The sequence below is a fragment of the Schistocerca americana genome, chromosome 2 (assembly GCF_021461395.2).
Source record: "Schistocerca americana isolate TAMUIC-IGC-003095 chromosome 2, iqSchAmer2.1, whole genome shotgun sequence".
NCBI lineage: Eukaryota > Metazoa > Arthropoda > Insecta > Orthoptera > Acrididae > Schistocerca > Schistocerca americana.
The window spans coordinates 54,203,183-54,224,119 of NC_060120.1; the positions used below are offsets into that span (position 1 = coordinate 54,203,183).

At 42.2% G+C, this 20,937-nt stretch overlaps 1 protein-coding gene across 5 annotated transcripts in view; it reads left to right on the forward strand.

The window, feature by feature from the left end:
• LOC124594810 (protein ECT2) overlaps positions 1–20,937 on the forward strand; it is a 217,346-nt gene that overhangs the window by 62,118 nt on the left and 134,291 nt on the right. For all 5 annotated transcript variants that reach the window (XM_047133249.1, XM_047133247.1, XM_047133248.1 and 2 more), the window contains exon 5: positions 19,278–19,487. In XM_047133249.1, the coding sequence (XP_046989205.1) occupies positions 19,278–19,487 (210 nt within the window). The remainder of the gene's footprint in view (positions 1–19,277; positions 19,488–20,937) is intronic.

Below are 20,937 nucleotides of genomic sequence, written 5' to 3' on the forward strand. Positions count from 1 at the left end.
GATTTGACATGTGGAAACGAGGTACTTTGCGATTATGGCACAGTTTAGCAACATGCTTATACCTCTCTCTGGTGGGGAGGCTGACTGGAGGTTTGCTTAAAAACAACCCAACAAGTTCATCTTGTCAGATTGTTTTCATTCAATCTCCACATGTAGTGTCATTAAGTGGGCTGGAACTTCAGCAACCTGCAGTGCACAATTGACAGCATGTTTGTGTTGTCAGATTGTCATTCGATGTCAAGGAGTAGTGTCATTAAGTGGAAACCTGCTGTGCACAGCTATATGCTTGGTTGCTATGTCGTAGATGGTAGCCTGGGGATGTGGCATTTCCTTCAGTGTTTATTGGAGTAACATGGTGTTCTGATTGTCTTAGTCATTGAATGTCTTGATTTTGGTTGCGTGTTAGATTTATACACATTAGGGACTAATTGAAAATGACGTAAATGTCTTGCTCACATGCTGACCAAAAACTAGTTGCTAATTAAGCTGGCTATTGTAGGTGTGGAAAAGCTACAGGAACATGAAATGAATCACGGTTCCAAAAAAATTTCCAAACATGTTATATTATGAGTGGGTATTTTTTAAATAAATTTGTAACTTGTAACTTTCATTTGTTTAATTTAAATTGCTGTTGTATTAGTTTCTGCTGCAGTTGACATACTTGGCAAATTATGACATTGTGCTTTTAAACTGCATTCACAGCTAGCAACCTGCTGCATAACAGCAGCTCCTGAGGGAATCGCCATCTATAATTCCTTTTGAGATGACAGTGTAAGGAATAACCAAACTTCTTTACCTTTTTCGAATTGCCTGAAAGAATTAAAATTCTGATAACATTGTTGCAAACACCGAGACGTCTGTAATTAACTGGAAACAACCAGTAATGAGGATCTTGTACCCCTAGCTGGGCGACGTTAATCAAAAAGTTAATTTCAGTAATCGTTAATCCATTACTAAAGAAGTTAACTTCGTTAAGCATTAAAGCATTATTTTACAGATGGCTTTTGACCTCTTCAGTCACTTTAGCCATCGTAGTTTTGTGTTGTTTTGACACAATTCGTGTTAGTGTACGACAGTCTCTGTCATTTAGTTTTGATTTGCGCATAATATTGCGTTTACACTATGATGTCTTTCCATGTTTTGTGTGGGCTGTCATGACTGTTGGAACAGTTGCTCTTGAAACATTCAATAAGTTGGCTGTCTTGGTTACTGATGCTTCAGCTAATCGGGTCCCCACAATCTGCCCTCTTCGCAACTGTGTTTGGCCTTTCATTGCACGTCGACCTGGGGCTCTGAATGCATATACGAAGTGTGCGCTACTCATAAACAACCTGCACTGATGCCTAGTCTGTACTGAACACACATGGTCCAACGCAACACGTGCCTTGTTGACCCTCTAACACAACCATCACATTACTATCCCCTGTACATGAAAATCGATCACATCCGACATAAAGTGTGTGTTTTCTTTCATAAACATCATGTATAAAGTTTTCATGAGAGAGTGAGTGAGGATCGTTTAGGAGACAAAATGTCTTTGCCCACAGAAAAATATCGTTTAACCCTACAATGCAGAATGGCCAGAATTCACATCATACCAATCTGGTACTAATAATTGGGAGGTTAACTGTTTCAGTACCAGTGCTGGTAAGTGTTGATTCTGGAAGAATCTACCAACACTCCTACAAGGGCTGCATCCTCCTGAGAGTTTCACCCCCAGGGGGCTCGTGTCTTTTGCGAGTTTATGTGTGGTGCACACGGGGCCCCGAGCTATTGTGGCCTATTCTTCCTTCACTGGCTGGATTTCCTTCACCCTGCCCTCCCTCCCTATCCTCGCTCCTTTCTCGTTGCCCCCTCCTTCCCCTCTCTGTGTTCTGATTTATATCGACCTGGCTATCCACTTGTTTCCCTGTCTTGCTTGTAATTTTGTTCCATCCGTCTGTTCTTTCATCCTTTTTGGCATTTAGGTCCCCACTTGAGTTGACCTCCACTTCTAAATTTTTCTGATTTTAGTGTGAGCCATTTGGGGAAGAACTTCCTCCCAAATGTCTACAATGTGGATTCCTTCCCCGCTGTAGCCCCCCTCCACCGTGCTAGGTCACCAGCACGTGTAGCCAGTCTGCGAGATGGGGCTGTTATATACCCATCTGGCTGAGCTCCCGACTACATAGGGATCACATTACTGATACCTGAGCTGCTCCCTCCCCATGTATGCCAAGGATTGGTCTATTGTCTTCTTGGAGCATCGGAACTCATGGCAACGGCTGTTGTGCCAGGTGGCCCTTGCTGTGGCTGGGTCACACCCATGTCTTGCTTTCAGTTTTGTTCTGTATGTCTGTTGTTTCATCCATTTTGGCATTTAGGTCCCCACTTTAGTTAGACCTCCACTTCTAAATTTTCTGATTTTAGTGTGACCCGAGTGGGTGGTATCAGGTCGGACACTTGGTGCATGAAGCATACCAAGCTGCACACATCTGGCTGTTCTCAAACGTCCTGGCTTCTTCGAATAGTGATGGATCATTGAATGCTGCTTTGTATGACCCTGCGGCTTTCCCTTCCCTGGCTACACCGTGGGAGGAGGACCAGGCTCGCCACCTTGGGTTGAAACAGTTTCCCGCTACCTTGCCTGAACTAGGACAAATGGGGACACATTCATCACCACAAAGCCATTTTTTTTTTGTGCAGCATATCGAGGACAAGTTTTGTGATGTGGACTGTCTCATTAAGATGCAGTCGTGGTCCCTGTTGATCGAACCTTCTTATGCTGCCCAATCTGCAGCTCTTAATGCTTGTGATTGTCTTGGCCAAGTTTTAGTATCTATTACCCCTCAAGAATCTCCAAATATGGTCCAGGAAGGGATTTTTCACAGGGACCTCATCCTGCAAACGGGTAAGGAACTCCTGGCTAATCTGGAGCACTAAGACGTTAATTTCGTTCAACGAGTGCAGAGGGGTCGCAAAGACACCTGCTCCAATACTGGTACATTCATTCTGGCTTTCAAGGGGGATACCCTCCCAGAGGAGGTCACGGTTATGTGCTACAGATCTGACATGAAGTTGTACGTCCCACCACCCATGAGGTGCTTTCAGTGCTTGCATTTTAGGCATTTGTCTTCCAGCTGTATGGCGGACCCTCTGTGTGGTGACTGTATACACCCACTCCATGAGTGAAGCCCCTGTGTTCCACCACCTGTGTGTCAATTGTCATGACTGCCACTCCCCTCACTTGCTGGATTGCCCTGCTTACAAGAGAGAAAGGAAGAGCCAAGAGCAAAAGTGCGTGGATCACCTGGCTTATGCTGAAGCTCAGCAAAAATATGAGACACTCCATCCAGTATCACTTTCTTCAACTTTTGCTTCTGTTACATCCTTTCCACCACCTACTTCTTCGTCACCCCAGCCCTGTCCCCCACCTCCTCCCCCTCCCCTGCAGTGCCCATGACTTCCTGTCTGGGAGCCACTCCCTCTCCCCAGCTGAAGAACTGCCCCTCCTTCTTTGGACCTGCTAGTGATGGGGCTTCCCCCTTCCCCACCAGGACCCCCTCCCAGGTGTCTCACACCGGAAGCCTTGTACCACAGTTTGACCACGAGACACCATCTGTGCACCCCAAGGTCACCCGCTCTCTTTCAGTTCCGGATCTTGCAGTTTCTCCTCGGTGGTGGTTCCCCTACCTACTTCAGTGCCATTCATAGCACTGTTACTGCTATCGATCTCACAATTTCCTCTCCTGTACTCTTGTGGCTTCCCTACATTGATCATCCTGTGATGATTTTTGTGACAGTGACCACTTTTCTGTGATTCGGTCATTCCCATGTTGCCACCAGGCAGACAGACCCACAAGTTGGGCTTTCCGCAAGGCCAATTGGCCTTTATATACATCTGCTGTGCATTTTGATGCCACATTTTCAAGTTGCATTGATGCAGTCGTGTAAGGTGTCTCTGCCACTATTCTTCATGCTGCTAGCACTGCTGTCCCTCTATCCACAGGTCCCCTTCATCGTCGACCGGTGCCATGGGACCAAGGCTGTAGCAGTCACTCTCCAGGACCGCCACCGGGCATTGCAGACATTTAAACACCACCTTTCACAGACCAACCTTCTCACTTTTAAGTACTCCCTGCTAAGGCTCTTTACCCTATTAAGCAGAGTAAGAAGGAATGCTGGGGCCATATGCCTCTTCATCGGAGGTTTGGTCCAAGCTACGTAACCTTTTGGGCTGCCAGCGACAGCCAACTGCCCATGGTCTTAACATCCAAGGTGCTCTGTGCACTGATCCATCGATCCTTGCAGAACACCTCACGACACTTTGCGACAGCATAGGCGTCCCCTTCCTATCCCGCTAGCTTTCTCTGGCAGAAACGTCGAGTTGAACAGACCCCCCAGCCCCTCTGTTTCAACTCGCACAACTCTGAACCCTATAATAAATCCTTCACTGAATGGGAATTGTTGCAGGCTCTTTCTTCTTGCTGTGACACGGTCCCAGGCTCAGATTCCATCCACAACCAGATGATCCAACACTTGGACACTCCCCAGAGGCAACATCGGAGTCTCCAACCACATTTGGCTCACGTGAGCTTTCCTGTCACAATGGCTAGACAGTACAGTAATACCCATCATTAATCCCGGGAAGAACAGTATCAGGAAGAACCCAGCGTCTCTCAACAGCTACTGCTTGATTGGCCCGACGAACGTGCTTCGTATACTTCTCGAGAGGATGGTTAGCTTCAGATTACTTTCGGTACTTGAATGTCGGGGCCTTTTGTCCCTGCATCAGTGTGGCTTCCGGGAAAGACAGTCTTCAACTGACCATTTACTCAGATTGGAAACAGCAATCCAACAGGGCTTTACTAACTACTGGCACCTTGTCGCGGTCTTCCTTCACCTACATAAGGCATATGACATGGCTTGGCACATCACGTTATAGTTAACCTCCACGACTGGGGCTTCTGTAGCCGTCTACCAACTTTTGTCCATGAATTTTTATCTCACCGGCTCTTTCGGATTCAAGTTGGCATTTCACTTAGTGCCCCTCAGATTCAGGAGAACGGTATCCCACTGTGTTCTGTGAAAAGTGTCACGCTCTTCCTGATAGCCATCAATGGGTTTGTATCCTCTGTTGGGCCCGTGGTTACCCTGGCATACGTCGATTTTTGCATCTGGTGCAGTTCCCACTCTGTAGCATTTGCTGAGCGCTGGCTCCAAGGTGCCCTCCAACGGGCCTCTGCATGGACCATCTCCCATGGCTTCCACTTTTCTCCCTCCAAAATGCGGGCCATGCATTTTTGTTGTCAACCCACAGTACACCCCGATCTAGAACTTTATTTAGTTGACCAGCTCCTTGATATTGTAGCACAATCCCCTTTCTTGGGCGTTATTTTTGATAAAAAGGTGACGTGGCTGCCCCTTCTTCGCCACCTAAAGATTACATGCGTACTGAAGCTTAATGCTCTCTGCCTCCTGGCCCACACATCTTGTGTGCAGACTGTACCAGTCTTTTCCATCTTTACCGTGCTCTGGTCTTGTCCAGACACTGAAATGATACATTTAAACAAAGGCTTTTTTGCTGTGACAGAATCTTCTCGTGAAATTTCAGTCATCTATTTTCTTTTCTGTTTGTGAAAATATTCTGTTGATGCTGACCGGCATAGAGAAAAACAATCATCATAAAAAAATAAGAGAAGTTCGCACGGAAAGATACAGGTGTTTGTGTATTCCACGCGCTTTAAGAGATAGAATAATCGAGAATTATTGTGAAGATGTTTGTGAATCCTCTGCCAGGCATTTACACGTGATATGGAGAGCATCCTTGTAGGTGTAGACCACTGCTACTCTCATCTCCCTTTGGTGTCTGCTATCCATGACCTCTCTGCCCTTGACTGTGCTGCCTGCTCCGTTGCCTTTCTCTGGGTCCCAAGTCTTGTGAGCTTCCTAGGGAATGAACTGGTTAACCATTTGGCTAGAGAAGCAGATATTTATCTCCCATCCCCAAATTCTCTCTCATCATTCCAGTCAAAGATATGCGGTCTACGTCACTGTACACTGATGGCTCTCGGACTGACCATGGTGTCAGATGAGCATTTGTCACTGGCACTGACATTTTTCGGTATCGGCTTCCAGAACATTGCTCAGTATTTACAACAGAATTTACAACAGAACTCTTCACCCTGTATCAGGCCACGTATTACATTGGGCGACACAGGCTTTTCAATTGCGTCATCTGCTTCGACACACTGTGTCCTTCAATGCCTCTGTGGCTGTACACTGTCCATGCCTTAGTGCAACAGCTCCAAAAAAGCTGTCACTTGCTCACTCTTGATGGAGTCACTGTTTATGTGGATCCATGGTCACGTCGGTCTGACAGGAAAGGAGGCTGCTGCCAAGGCTGCACACAAAGGTACTATAGGGAAGTTCCGTGTGTAGCTCGTGAAACTGAAAGTGATAGAAGCTTGAGTAGTGTCCTTAACAAACCAGTGACGGCCAAGGTGAACACGGGCTGCCGCACAAAGCCGCGATGTAGAAATGGATCACACCCACTGATAAAATTGCAGGTAGCATGATATTAAATTGACAGAGCAAGAGCTGAAAGCGAACTCAAAGAGGTAACAGAGAAGAGGGCAATCAAAGGAGTCATTGAAGAAAGAGGCATAGGATGGATGGCCACACGTCAGACAAATGGCATGCATATCTGCTGAGGAGAAAGTCACAGCGGTGGGATAGTGGCAGTTCAGCAGCTTCTGCATACAGACTCTAAACCAGTCTACTGTAAAAGATGCCAGTGGCCAAACGGATGCCACAATGGTGGACAGCATTGATGCGGCATAAGAGAGATGGATGTGCAGACACACAAGCGAAACAACCATAGTCAAGTTTCGAATGGACAAGAGACTGGTAAAAACAGAGGAGGGTGGTTTGACCTGCTACCCAGGAAGTAACACTGAGGACATGTAGGACATTGAGCAACAGCATACTCGGGGCTGCCAGCTAAGAAGTGTTGGAGGACCAAGAAAGTTTCCTTTCAACCATGAGCCCCAGGAATTTTGTAGTTACAACAAATGGAAGAGCAACAGTCCCAAGATGTAAAGACAGTGAAACAAATCAATTGTGCTGCCAGAAATTCATACAATGAGTTTTGTCAGTGGAAAAACGTCATTTCCCGGAAGCCACACTGATGCGGGGACAAAAGGCCCCGAGATTCAAGTACCGAAAGTAATCTGAAGCTAACCATCCTCTCAAGAAGTTTACGAAGCACGTTCGTCGGGCCAATCAAGCAGTAGCTGTTGAGAGACGCTGGGTTCTTCCCGATGTGGTTGTGGTTGGAGACTCCGATGTTGCCTCTGGGGAGTGTCCAAGTGTTGGATCATCTGGTTGTGGATGGAATCTGAGCCTGGGGCCGTGTCACAGCAAGAAGAAAGAGCCTGCAACAATTCCCATTCAGTGAAGGATTCATTATAGGGTTCAGAGTTGTGCGAGTTGAAACAGAGGGGCTGGGGGGTCTGTTCAACTCGACGTTTCTGCCAGAGAAAGCTAGCGGGATAGGAAGGGGACGCCTATGCTGTCGCAAAGTGTCGTGAGGTGTTCTGCAAGGATCGATGGATCAGTGCACAGAGCACCTTGGACGTTAAGACCATGGGCAGTTGACTGTCGCTGGCAGCCCAAAAGGTTACGTAGCTTGGACCAAACTTCCGATGAAGACGCATATGGCCCCAGCATTTCTTTTTACTCTGCTTAAGAAGGTAAAGAGCCTTAGCAGGGAGTACTTAAAAGTGAGAAGGTTGGTCTGTGAAAGGTGGTGTTTAAATGTCTGCAATGCCCGGTGGCGGTCCTGGAGAGTGACTGCTACAGCCTTGGCCCCATGGCACCGGTCGACGATGAAGGGGACCTGTGGATAGAGGGACAGCAGTGCTAGCAGCATGAAGAATAGTGGCAGAGACACCTTACACGACTGCATCAATGCAACTTGAAAATGTGGCATCAAAATGCACAGCAGATGTATATAAAGGCCAGTTGGCCCTGCGGAAAGCCCAACTTGGGGGTCTGTCTGCCTGGTGGCAACAGGGGAATGACAGAATCACAGGAAAGTGGTCACAGTCCAGAATTCCCCATCAATTCTTGTACATATGAGGTACCGGGGCGAATAAGCTCCACTGCCGTCCTTGGCCTGGCGTTCCTCCCATGGTTTGGCCAGGGAGGACAATGGGCAATGATTTATGATCGTACTTCCTTCTTGCATTGTACTGAGACTTGGAATACTTAAGAGACTGCTGGCATTTGATCTCCAGCAAGTGATGATGTTGTACGCTTCATGGTGTGTCATCCATCCTGATGCCACTCACTCCGACCAAGGGCCCTCCCCACAGGTGCGACCCAACCTCAGCAAGGGCCACCTGGTAGATGGTCATTGCCGGGAGTCCTCATGTCCCAGGGAGATGAGCATGTACTACTTGGCACACATGGGGAGTTAATGGTGCAGGCATCAGCAGAGCAATCCCTGTGGTGTCAGGGGGCTACAACAACAGTGTACATGGCGGCTCCACCACAATGGACTGGCTACCGTGCTGGATATGAGGTGCAAAGGATTGGGAGTCCATGGTCCTCGTCGGCGCAGAAAATGACACTGTGTAATGGGTATAGGAAAATGCACCGAGGAAGATGTCCACACTCAAGAGATGGAGGATGAGTGGGACTGCAATGCCACGATGAGAAAGTGAGCTAAAGATCTCAATGCACGATGCACCATGTAAGGCACCCTTCCCCAATTGGTTCGCTTTTCGGGAAAATTTTGAAAAATGGAGGTCAAACCCTACAGGGGATCATTTCATAAAGCCCGAAAGGTGTGAGACTCCTTTTAGTCGTCTCTTATGACAGACAGGAACACCTCGGGCATATTCTAACCTCTGGGCCTGCAGTACTCATACCTCAGCCTGCTAGTTACTTATATTCCCTCCGCTGAGGTCTGTAGTGCCGTCTGTCAGCACGTGGTGTCAGTTTGGCATCATCACTGGTCCTCCCTTCATGGGAAAAAGCTCCTGGTTATTAAGCCTCTCCCAGCAGCTTGGACGAATTCCTCTTGGCCCTCTCGCCATGAGGAAATCATTTTAGTTAGGTTGCACTTCGACACTGTATTTTTAGCCATCACCATTTGTTTAGTGGTGCTCCCCCACCACTTTGCACTAACTGTGCTCAACCTTTGATGGTCCACCATTTCCTGACAGAATGTCCTTAAAAAAAAAAAAAACCCATATGTTCTCGGTGTTTTTTCCCATCTGAGTTACCGGCCGTTTTAGTGATCTTCGTGCGGGCTGTTGTCTGTGTTTTACTTTTTACCTGTCATAGCAATATGGCGAAGGCCATTGAATTTGTAGTTCAGGGCCTCCGTTTCTCAATGGTGTATTTTATAGATCTTTCTCCACGTCTCTGTTTTTAGCTGTGTTCTTCCTTCGATTGGAATTAATGTGTAGTGGTTTTTAACTCCTGTCTTTGTCTTCATGTACTACAGTTCTGACATGGGTGTGTATGACCCTAGTTATTTTGGCGTGCTAAAACAAAACAAAAAAACAAGAAAATTAACTGTCTCCACAATGTGTTTGTGGAGCCAGACCGATTGTATCCCACATATTAATGGAATATCCGCTTCTTTTGGCCCTTTATGCTAAGTGTGGTCTTCCAGATTCCTTAATTTTAATATTAGCAGATGATTCACAACTGGTCCTCAGTTTCCTCCATGAAAGTGATTTTTTATTTCCAGATATAAGGTTTTGCTTTACTCCTGGAGTACAGGCAGGGTGGTTGTGATAGGGACCTCTCTTCATGTCTTCTCGGTCTGCGACCCCATGACCGCTCCCCCAGGGAAAGACCACTCTTTTTTTCTGTTTATTGATTGGATTTACCCTTTTATACTTTTTACTGTTTAGGTTTTAACTTCATTATCTTAGAATTTGACTCCCCTGCCGGGATCTGTCCACTTTTAATGGACTCTCTTTCACTGTGAATAACTTCAGAATCACAGGACTGATGACCTCACTGTTTGGTCCTATAAACCCTCTCAATTAACCAATCAATCCGGAGTGTTTTGGGTACCTCTGAAGCACGGTGATTTTTTTTTTTTTTTTTTTTTTTTGTCTTTCATGTAGAAATGAATTCAGGTGTTAATTTAATAAACAAATTTACTGCATTCTGTTCCCCAATAGATACTGCATCATTGATTCAGTCTTTTGGTTTCATGCCCAACCACATTTGGACTAGACTCTGGGCTTTACATTTTACATTTGTATTAAGACTAGGCTTCTATATTGTTGTTAGAGCTAGAATCCAATATCATGATTTAGTTTCCATTGTTAATCCACTTACAAAAAAACATAGTTAATGCGAACTCAGTAAACAAACAATAATAACCAGCCAACACCTAGTTATTTGCACTCCACATAGTTTGTTTACATCACATGCTGCTCGACGTAGCCACATACCTACATGACCTGAACTTGTCAGAACATGATTCCCGAAGTCAGTGCGACATCATTTTTGTCATAAATAGTATGTGCCTAGTTAACTATCTCAAAGAAACCTAGTAGAAGTTAAAGAGATGGTTAAAATTTTCTGATATTTAAGTTAAAAGTTAATCAGTTACTTGAAAAGTTAACTTTGTTAATTAACCATTAACTGTGCCAAGCTATGTTTAAGACAATGCCAGTTTCCAGGACATGAAACAAATGCACTGGCATTCTAGACTGGTTTCATCATAACCTGATACAGACACACTGTTAAACATTAAATCTGTATACTAATATATCAATTTTTGAAAATATAATGTAATTGGGTAGATAAAAAAGCCACTCATACAGCGGTGGCTGGAGAACACACATGTAAATGTATTAAAATTTGCAAACTTTTGGAGACAGTGGCTCCTTTTGGGAGAAGGGTTAAAGGGGAAGGAAGAGGGGTGAAGGAAAAGGATCGATGGGGTTTAGGAAATGGTTAGCGTTGGGAAAGTCGTCCAGAGCCCAAAGTCAGAGGAGATTTACCAAGTGGGATGAGAAGGAAAGATTGATTGTAGGGGGCTGCACCAGGCGAGATTTGAAATTCTCGTCCTGTGCAGTCCTCAACAATCATTCTTTCCATCTCATCTCATTCTTCTCATTCTATAAGTCTTCTCTGACCTAGGGTTCTTGGGAATTTTTCTAAACTTCACCAGTACTTTTCCTTCACTCCTCTTCCTTTACCTTCAGTCCTCATGCTGGAGGAGCCACTGGTTCCAAATACCTTTGTATGTGTTGTCTCCTACCACTACCTGGTTATTAAATTTTTTATCTGTCCAGTTACATTATAATAACCACATAGTAAGATACCAGTACAAAAGCCTTAAGAAATTCCAAGACTTAGAAATAAAAACTTTGCTATTGTGTATCCCAGTAAAAGAACAAAGTAGTTATGGCACCAATGAAGTTTGTTAATCATTGAGTTGATAATTGAGGTACTAAATCATTATGCACAGGTGTGGTGTGTGTGTGTGTGTGTGTGTGTGTGTGTGTGTGTGTGTGTGTGTGTGTGTGTGTGTGTGTGTGTGTACATGTCATCAGTAGTGCCTGGATTTTTATGTGATTACATATTTTTTTCCTTTGCTCCGATGCATGTGAAAAGTGCAAATGTTTGCGGATTATGCAGAATGAAGTTTAACTTTGCAGCTGAATTATGTTGCCATGATTGGTACAGTTTATTTTATTGTTAAATATTTTTACATGTTTCACCCGAGTTACATATTTTAATTTGGTTACATAAAATCACACATTATTGCTTTGTTATCAGGATTACCTTCTGAATTAAGATCTAATTTTACTGTGGACAACACTTACACTACTGATAGGGAGATCGTTTTACGTAAAGTATGTAGTAAGCGGATAGTGCTGTATGAAGTCTTAAGATGAGCAACATATACGTAGTGATACTCTTACAAATAATAGAACAGTGTAATCCTCTAAGAAGCAAACATTATTAACGCAGATGCAAAAAACTCCAAACTCCATGAATGAATGTTTCCCTTATATATGATCTGTGGTGGTTGATGTGAATATTGCTAGATACAAACTTAAAGTGCCTCAATATCGTATAGTTTCTATGAAAGTACTGGAGATAACAGTATCAGCGATTAATCAACATTAAAGGAAAAACTAATTAGATTTTTGGTGCTAGGAGGTTCCACAGAGTATGTGGTGCGACATAATTAACCACCGCACTTGACAAAACGCTATGTGATCAAAAGTATCAGACTCCTGGCTGCTTACAAGTTCGTGGTGCCCTCCATTGGTAATGCTGCGGTTCAATATGGTGTTGGCCCACACTTAGCCTTGACGACAGCTTCCCCTCTAGCAGGAATACGTTCAATCAGGTGCTGGAAGGATTCTTGGCGGAATGGCAGCCCATTCTTCATGGAGTGCTGCACTGAGGAGAGGTATCGATGCCGGTCAGTGAGACCTGGCACAAAGTCGGTGTTCCAAAACATGGCAAAGGTGTTCTGTAGGATTCAGGTCAGGACTCAGTGCAGGCCAGTCTATTACAGAGATGTTATTGTCGTGTAACCAGTCCGCCCCAGGCCGTGCATTATGAACAGGTGATCAGTCGTGTTGAAAGATGGAATCGCCACCCCTGAATTGCTCTTCAACAGTGGGAAGCAAGAAGGTGCTTAAAACATCAATGTAGGCCTGTACTGTGATAGTGCAATGCAAAACAACAAGAGGTGCAAGGCCCCTCCATGAAAAACAGGACCTCTCCATAACACCACCGCCTCCAAATTTTACTGTTGGCACTACACACGCTGCCAGATGATGTTCACTGGGCATTCAACATACCCACACCCTGCCATTGGATTGCCACATTGTGTGCAGTGGTTTGCTACTCCACACAACATTTTTCTACTGTTCAGTCGTCCAATGTTTACACTCCTTACACCAAGCGAGGTGTCATTTGGCATTTACTGGCGTGATGTGTGACTTATGAACAGCCGCTTGACCACGAAATCCAAGTTTTCTCACCTCCCGCATAACTGTCATAGTACTTGCAGTGGATCCTGATGCAGTTTGGAATTCCTGAGTGATGGTCTGGATAGATGGCTGCCTATTACACATTACGACCGTCTTCAACTGTTGGCAGTGTCTGTCAGTCAGCAGACAAGGTTGGCCTGTACACTTTTGTGCTGTATGTGTCCCTTCACGTTCCCGCTTCACTATCACATGGGAAACAGTGGACATAGGGCTGTTTAAGAGTGTGGAAATCTCACATACAGACGTATTACACAAGTGATACCCAGCCACCTGACGACGTTCGAAGTCCATGAGTTCCGCGGAGCTCCCCGTTCTGCTCTCTCACGATGTCTAATGACTACTGAGGTCACTGATATGGAGTACCTGGCAGTAGGTGGCAGCACAATGCACCTAATATGAAAAACGTATGTTTTTGAGGGTGTCGGATACTTTTGATCACATGGTGTATGTAAATTTTTCTTTGGCAATTTCATTGTTGGCAAACTTGATGATGAAGAACCCGCAAAGCCACTGTTGACTTGCTGCCAAGTCAAATCATTCAGAAGTGGAATGATTTGTGAGTGACAGTCTAAAGTACTATGGTTTCGCTGAATTCAAGAACAAAATGTTCTTATTATGTATTTGTATGCCGCAGTCTGCATGCTGATAGCGGCAACTACCCTACATGTATTCCATTTGCATTTAATCCACATCACCTGTCGTCCCTGCCGAAGAAGTGTGCTGTAGCTACATAATGTGTCATCCTATAGAGAATTGCTACTGAATTTAGCATTGCCACCTGAGTCTGTCCGAATGAGGTATGGTACATGGATTGAAGCTACTGTGTTTTATAATGAAAAGTTTTGACTCCTGAAATCTGTGATTCGTTCTCTTCCGGAAAATCTCAGTACAAGAGGCACAAAATGCTTCTACTGAACCTACAGTTGAATATGCACTGGAGTGCATCCATAGCATTTTGGCTTCCTTGCCTGCAGCATTAATGCATTAGAATCTGTTGGGTTTCCTTTGTAAAAATGGTTATGAATGTCAAATTCAAGTGGACTGACAAGAAAACTTTGCACATGTCATTACAGGGTTGGATACCCTTCGTTATGTGTAGCTTGCACCAGTGCTAATGCAACACACATTGCCAAAGGTGGCAGCGCCACATGCAATACACTTGTAGCAGTGTATTTGTTCCCTTGTTATTTTAAGACTTTTATTTAAAGATCTTCTTGATTTTCTGTGATTGAATATAATTCTATAAGGACTGCCTATTGTTTTGTATATATGTTATAACATTCAATTTTATCTGTTTGTAACACAGAGGTGCTTCTACCTTGAACAAAAAAAAAAAAAAAAAAAAGGAGCAAGTCTGTACAGTTACATTGTAACTGTGTGGCAGCATTTTAGGTCCCGGAATTTTTGTGAAGAGATAAGGATTCACGTGCCCTCAATTTTTTTGCATTGTATTGTTTCTTAATGTGTTGTAAGCATAACACAGATATAGCCGAGGTATGTCAAAGATGATAGCATGCTGCGCCACAGAAGGGCATATGACAGTCGTGCTGCTAGGGTGTCACAGGATATGCAGGCCACAAGAGACAGCTTACTGTCACTCATCCAGTATGATGGTTTCAGTGTGCATGGAGCAGCAGCCCGGTCTGGTCTTCAAAGTTGTGTGCCTAGAACTGGATGAAGTCGTGGAGCACGGCAAGGGTAATTGGCTGGCTTCAAGGGTTGGGAGTAGGAAGGTGTCAATACCTCAGAAAGACAATGTATTAGTTGACACTGGTATGGAATGTACGTTTTTAAACACCATCCGACTGAAGAATGAGACCGGTTTTGTTGGAGGTTTGCAAACTGTTCACAGCTGCTAATGGGATGCTCTGAGCCCATAGAGCTGCTAATACAGAAGTCCTCTCTGATACTCAAAAAATAGGCATGCCTTCACTAAATTTAATGTATACTGTTACTGGCACCATATCATCTCTTCAGATGAATCAGTATTTAGATCTTCGAATGAGAGTCCAGTGATGGTCTACAGACTACTGGGAGCATTTTACAACTGACAGTATGTGGCATAGCATTCGTGTGTTGGCTGCATCACAGCCTCATGCTGGGGGCAAATGTCATCAGGTAAGGTAGGGACACTTCATTAACTTTATGGTCATCTCACTGTGGCTCAGTGTGATGAACATCATGAAACCTACTATTGTGCCAAGTGTGGAGATGCTCTATCCCCAGGGAGTGATGCAGTTTCATATGATCACTCACTGGTTCACATGAGTTGAACCATTCAGCAGTGGTTCTTGCAGTAGGGTGACATAGCATGATTTGACTGGCTTGCTCAAGTGCCAGTCTGGAATCCCATTGGAAGTTTGGGGCAAAATGAAGTGTCACATGATCTTAAACTGACTGAAACTTGGTCCACACACAGCTGAAAAACGTTTGGATGTGTAGGAGAGTCTAGTGGACAGACAGATATATTCCTAGAAGCTGATCGTCTCCATGCTTCGTCGGATGATCAGGTAATTGATACCAATTGTGGTGGGCCTCACGCTAGCCTCAGTCCTGTTACTCCACTTCATATTACAACATTTGATATAACTGTATATTTGGGATTTGGAAATCTGCATGAAATCATTGTACTTCAAATTTTATTTGTAAAATACATGCTGTTTAACACTTAAGACATGTAAATTTGGGAAAAGCACAAACAAATGAATTTGAATGTCCTAATGGCAAACTGTTGGAGAAAACTAATAATACAGACTGATATAATATTCTCTTCCACATTGTCTCTCAAACATTGTCTGGGATTATTGTGAAAAAGAAGTGCGACCAGGGCTTTACAAAAGTTCTTTTTCAAGTTTTCTTCAGGAATGCAAGGAGAGTGTTCCATGTAGTGTGCCCATTTTTGTATGTTAGTCTGCAGAGAAATGACAACTGCAGAATAAGCATTCAATGTTCTTCCTCAGACGGTGCATCTGAAGCCTTGTCCTCAAATTTGGATCAGACTCTGAATGACTGGAAGATTATTTGTCCTGTATTTTTCTCTTTTTCGTTTTCAAAAACAAAACCTTCACTACTGTGTCCTTTGATTCTGCTGGAGGTTTCTTCTCTTTGAACTGTTTCAAACATTACTTTTAACCTCAGGGCACCAGCAGTGTGTTTATCCTAGTAATATTTATATTACATTTAATTGACAACACAGCATGCTGAAACTTGTGGCAGTAGGTAGTGGCACCTTGAAGAAGATAAGCAAAATATTGGAATATTGGCATGTCTACCTGTCGCATTACGTGGGTTCTGTATGGAGATAAAACTCACCAGTGTCGTATATGACACGTGGGAACTGAAGAGGTTGTGGAGATGATGATAGCTACCTCACAGATTCAGACTGTGCCTCATTTTAATAGAGCTGGTGCCTCTTGATGTGGCTTGATGATTTTGGTAGCTGCTCGGATACCATTGAGACCACATTTACTCCATTGGTGCATTTTATATTTCAGACTTCTGGCGTATTCGAAAGTCATTGCCTCTAAGTAAATGCAAGTTACATGGGAAGAATCTAGTTTCCCAGGAACTGTTTATGGCATTTTCTGTTGTTACTGCTCTCGAGTAGACCACTCCAGATAACCACATAACCAAAATGAGGTTATTACTTCATCTGGGTTAACATTTCATAAATAAAAGACTACGTTGTGAAGAATATAGTCATATAATTATTGTTACAGTAACTACTAAACTTTGGAAATTAAAGACGTACAAGGGCACATACATTCAAAAAACTTGGAAATCAGTACTTTTAAGCTCCGGGATTTCTAACAATGTCCAGCTCCATAACGATCTTACTTTTAACTGCCCTATTCCTCAGGCACTGTGAAAAAAACGTTCAGGTAACGTTCCAACAGAGCTGAGCATGTAATTTAGTCAGAATCTAGTCCCACATTGGCAAACTCTCCCATAATAGACACCTTCCTGTATATTCAAAATCATTTCAAGTAATGATAGTATCATTTGGGTAAATTAAAAACAAGCTCAGATCAAAACGTAACCACCTCATCAAATTAAATTCTAATAGTAGTAAGGCAAAGAAAGTGCATTGTCATATGGCATCTGTAGTTTCATATCTACAGACCACCGAAATTGCTGGGCTCTTTGCCATTGAAAATTAGGGAGAAAAGAACCATATTTCCACTGAAAAATCAAAATCTAAACCTGTCTTGTAAATTGGAAAATCATACAACTTAATATCCACTTACCTCTTTCAGAGCATATACAAACCCATCCAGATTTTAATAAACAATATTATGAAAAGGAAAGTTGTTACTCACCATATAGTGGAGATGCTGAGTCGCAGGTAGGCACAACAAAAAGACTTACCACAAATAAAGCCAACAACAACAACAACAACGCGCACGCGTGCGCACGCACAAACTGCAGTCTAAGGCAACTGAAACCACACTGCAAGCGGCAGCTGCACACACAAAGTGCGTCTGTCGTCTATTGTTGATGAAGGCCTTAAAAGCTGTATTTGTGACGGTCTTTTTGTTGTGCCTAGCTGCGACTCAGCATCTCCCCTATATGGTAAGTTGCAACTTTCCTTTTCCTAATATTGTTACATTCCATCCTAGATTTTCCATTGTCAGATTTTAGTAAATATCATCTGACAAACTCAAGTGTCTCACTCAGATCCGTTACATTGATAGTTGAAATTAGTTTCCCCAACACATTTGTAATTTTATTTAGAGACCAATTTATGCATTCATCATTAAACATTCATTCTCTCTTAAACAATGTTATGTTAATGATGTTAATGATTATTTCTGCTGCATGTGCTTTCTCATTCTGCTGCTAGTTCTGTGAATAGTTTTATGCACGCAAACAAAACTTTCTATTCGGCAACTTAATTTGGACCTGATTGTTTTCGAAATTGAGAGTGATAATAAGTGTTAGTGTTTCCAAATAAAAGGGCAAATGGTTTTCTGTTGAGCTTGGTGCTTACATTTGAGTATATAATTTGGAAAAAAAAGTATCAGTACTAGTTTCTTCTTGAACAATTAGTAGATTGATAACTCGCTTCTACTTCTGAAATTGTAAAAGGTAATGTTTGCTAGAAGTTGCATTGATTTAAAGTCACTCATTCCTAAAAATAATGATATTCTCTCAATCCTATAGAACAAATGCCCTTAAAATAACTTGGATGCATTTTGTTTAAAATTTTATTAGTTTTTTGATATAGTTTTTGCAAGTTCGTACTACAAAAAGACAGTAAATAATATGCACCAGTGATGAACTCAAGACAAGAGAAGTCACCACAGAAAGGCCATTGGAAACTACCACAATGGGGACAAAAAAAAATTTGCCAGATGGGGGAGCCGAACTCTTGAGTCACCGAATAACAACTAGGCACTTTGACCATGAAGTACTGCACAGCGATGTTAACACTTTCTTGAGACTTGATGTAATGCTGCAGTCATATCAATATGTATTTCGTGATTACTGTCGACATCCTATGTTTCTGTGTTTAATGTTTAATTGGTATTAATTTCTGATGTACATCTCTCTTGTGTGATATCACCTTGCTGTTATAAACCAAGATCTGCGTTAACTGGGCAAAAGTGCTGTTGCATTTTGTGATGTAGCTGCTGAGAATTCCTGATAGGGAACTTAGCAATTTTCTGTGCAGACTGTTATGGTTTGTCGTGTTCCTGGTACATTTAAGTTCTTACTGAGATAATAAAGTAGGTTGTGGTGTGATTCACAAGTTAATTTCAGTAAAAATGGTTTTTTATTAAATTTTTAGTAATGAAATATTTGTCGTACATATTTTGTGTTTTGATGATAAATGAAAATTCATTCTCTAGTCTTCAGGTCACTATCCATCATTGTATGGATAGTATAGTTGGCATATGTGTATGGCACAATAATTACCTTTGTCACTGTCTTGTTTCAAAGGAAACTTCCTTAAATGTTAAGGTCAGTCAGACTAACTTGTCTCTGATATGCTTTATTCTTAAACTATTATCGTAAAATTTATAAAATAATATGCTAGGTACCTTCCAGTTTTGCTAGGTACTTTCCAGTTTTGCTTGGTACTTTCTGGTTTTGCAGTGAGCTATGTACTTCTATGTATAGATGATTTAAAACACCTGTCATACTTGTATTGAATAATTGGAATTGTTCATCTGTATAATAATTTGTGTAAAGTTCAGTAGAGTGCATACAAGAAAATAATTACTTGTCCATATTTGTTTTCAGAACAGAATGATAACATTAATTCACAATATGGGAGGAAGCATAAGAAAAGATATGGTTGCTAAAGTGACACACCTAATAGCTAATAATTGTGGAGGAGAGAAGTATCGTTATGCTGTAACTTTCAGGGTCCCAATCATGTCTGATACATGGGTCTACAAATGCTGGGAACAGAGGGATAATGTAGGATTTTCTGCAGTATCCGATGAAATGGTATGTTTATGGTTTCATTTTACCTATTAACATTGTTTTAGTATGTGTGTTGTACATGTGGCTATTTAAATTTTTATGCATGGTTAATAAGTACAGGAGACTGGATTTTTTAATCACTGCACAGCACTTTGAAAAATCGCTTTACTCTATGAACTACAGTTTGTTTGATTGGCAACTACAGATATTTTAGAATACAAATTTTATTTATTTTTGGTGCAGTCATTGTTGATTTTAATATTGAAGTCATCTAAAAATCGGCAATTCTCAAATTACAAACAGAAGTTTTATTTCTCTCTATGCAGAATACCTTTTGTCTTCATTTGGTGATAATTTTCTATGCTGTATTGATTCATAATATTAAAATACTTTCTTCTATCATCTTTTGCCATGTTGTGAACTGCAATGAATAATCTGTGATCTTGGGTTATTAGTACAGCAGTCAATCTGAAGGACAACAGTCTCACAAACTAACAAAATGGACATATGAAGTTTTATTTTAGATAAATGTCTAAATATAGGTGAGATTGTGTTATGGGAGTGCACTTTTATAATTTTATTACTATCGTAATTTAAATTTGTGAATTTTTTCATTGTCTAAAATGAGATTTCCCATTTCCGTGCTATCGAAACTGGTACCCTGTCTATTATCCAGTACTTCAACTTTAATTTCATCATTGTTGCAAAACTCCAGGATCACAGGTACTGTTCTAGTGCCACAGACAATAAAAATGGCTACAACAATTGTTCATTAACTGTACACCAAACACTTAAGTTGCAATAGATATTTTGTTTCACATTAATCGTGCAACTGCTACAGACTTTGATATATGAAGTAGTAACTGAGGACCAACGATGTCAGTAGTTATAAACAAAAATATTGGGCTTATTACTTTTCTCAATATTATGTTAAGGATGTATCAGTAGTTCTCTCCCATTGCAAATATATATGTGCAAGTGCAAGACCAACAAACCTATTCACAGCCATGTAAATGCAGTCTTTCTTTCTTTATCATAGCTGGTGCAACTTAACCTGTATAAAACATATGAAGCCTTAGTCATTCACAAAAGATTTATTACCCCCTAGTTCAGAGAATCTGTTCCACCCATAATTTTAAATGGCACAGAAATAATAGTTTCTTTTTCTTCAAAGAACTTTGAGATAATTCTGGACCATCACTTATACTGGACTGAACACACAACTGGAGTCTATAAGAAAGTGTCAGACTCACTCTGTTCGCTATAGAAATACCAAAAATTATTTTCTCTTGAACTGTTTCTTAACTTGCAAAGTTACTGATACTCGCCAGTCTTGATTATGGCGATACTGTTCTCCAAGGACTTTTGTAAGAGCTCGTGGCGGCTTGCACTGATGATGAATGCTTGTGTATGATAAATTTGTGACGCATGCTGTTTTGACCATATCAATTCTTCCTACAAACAATTATCACGA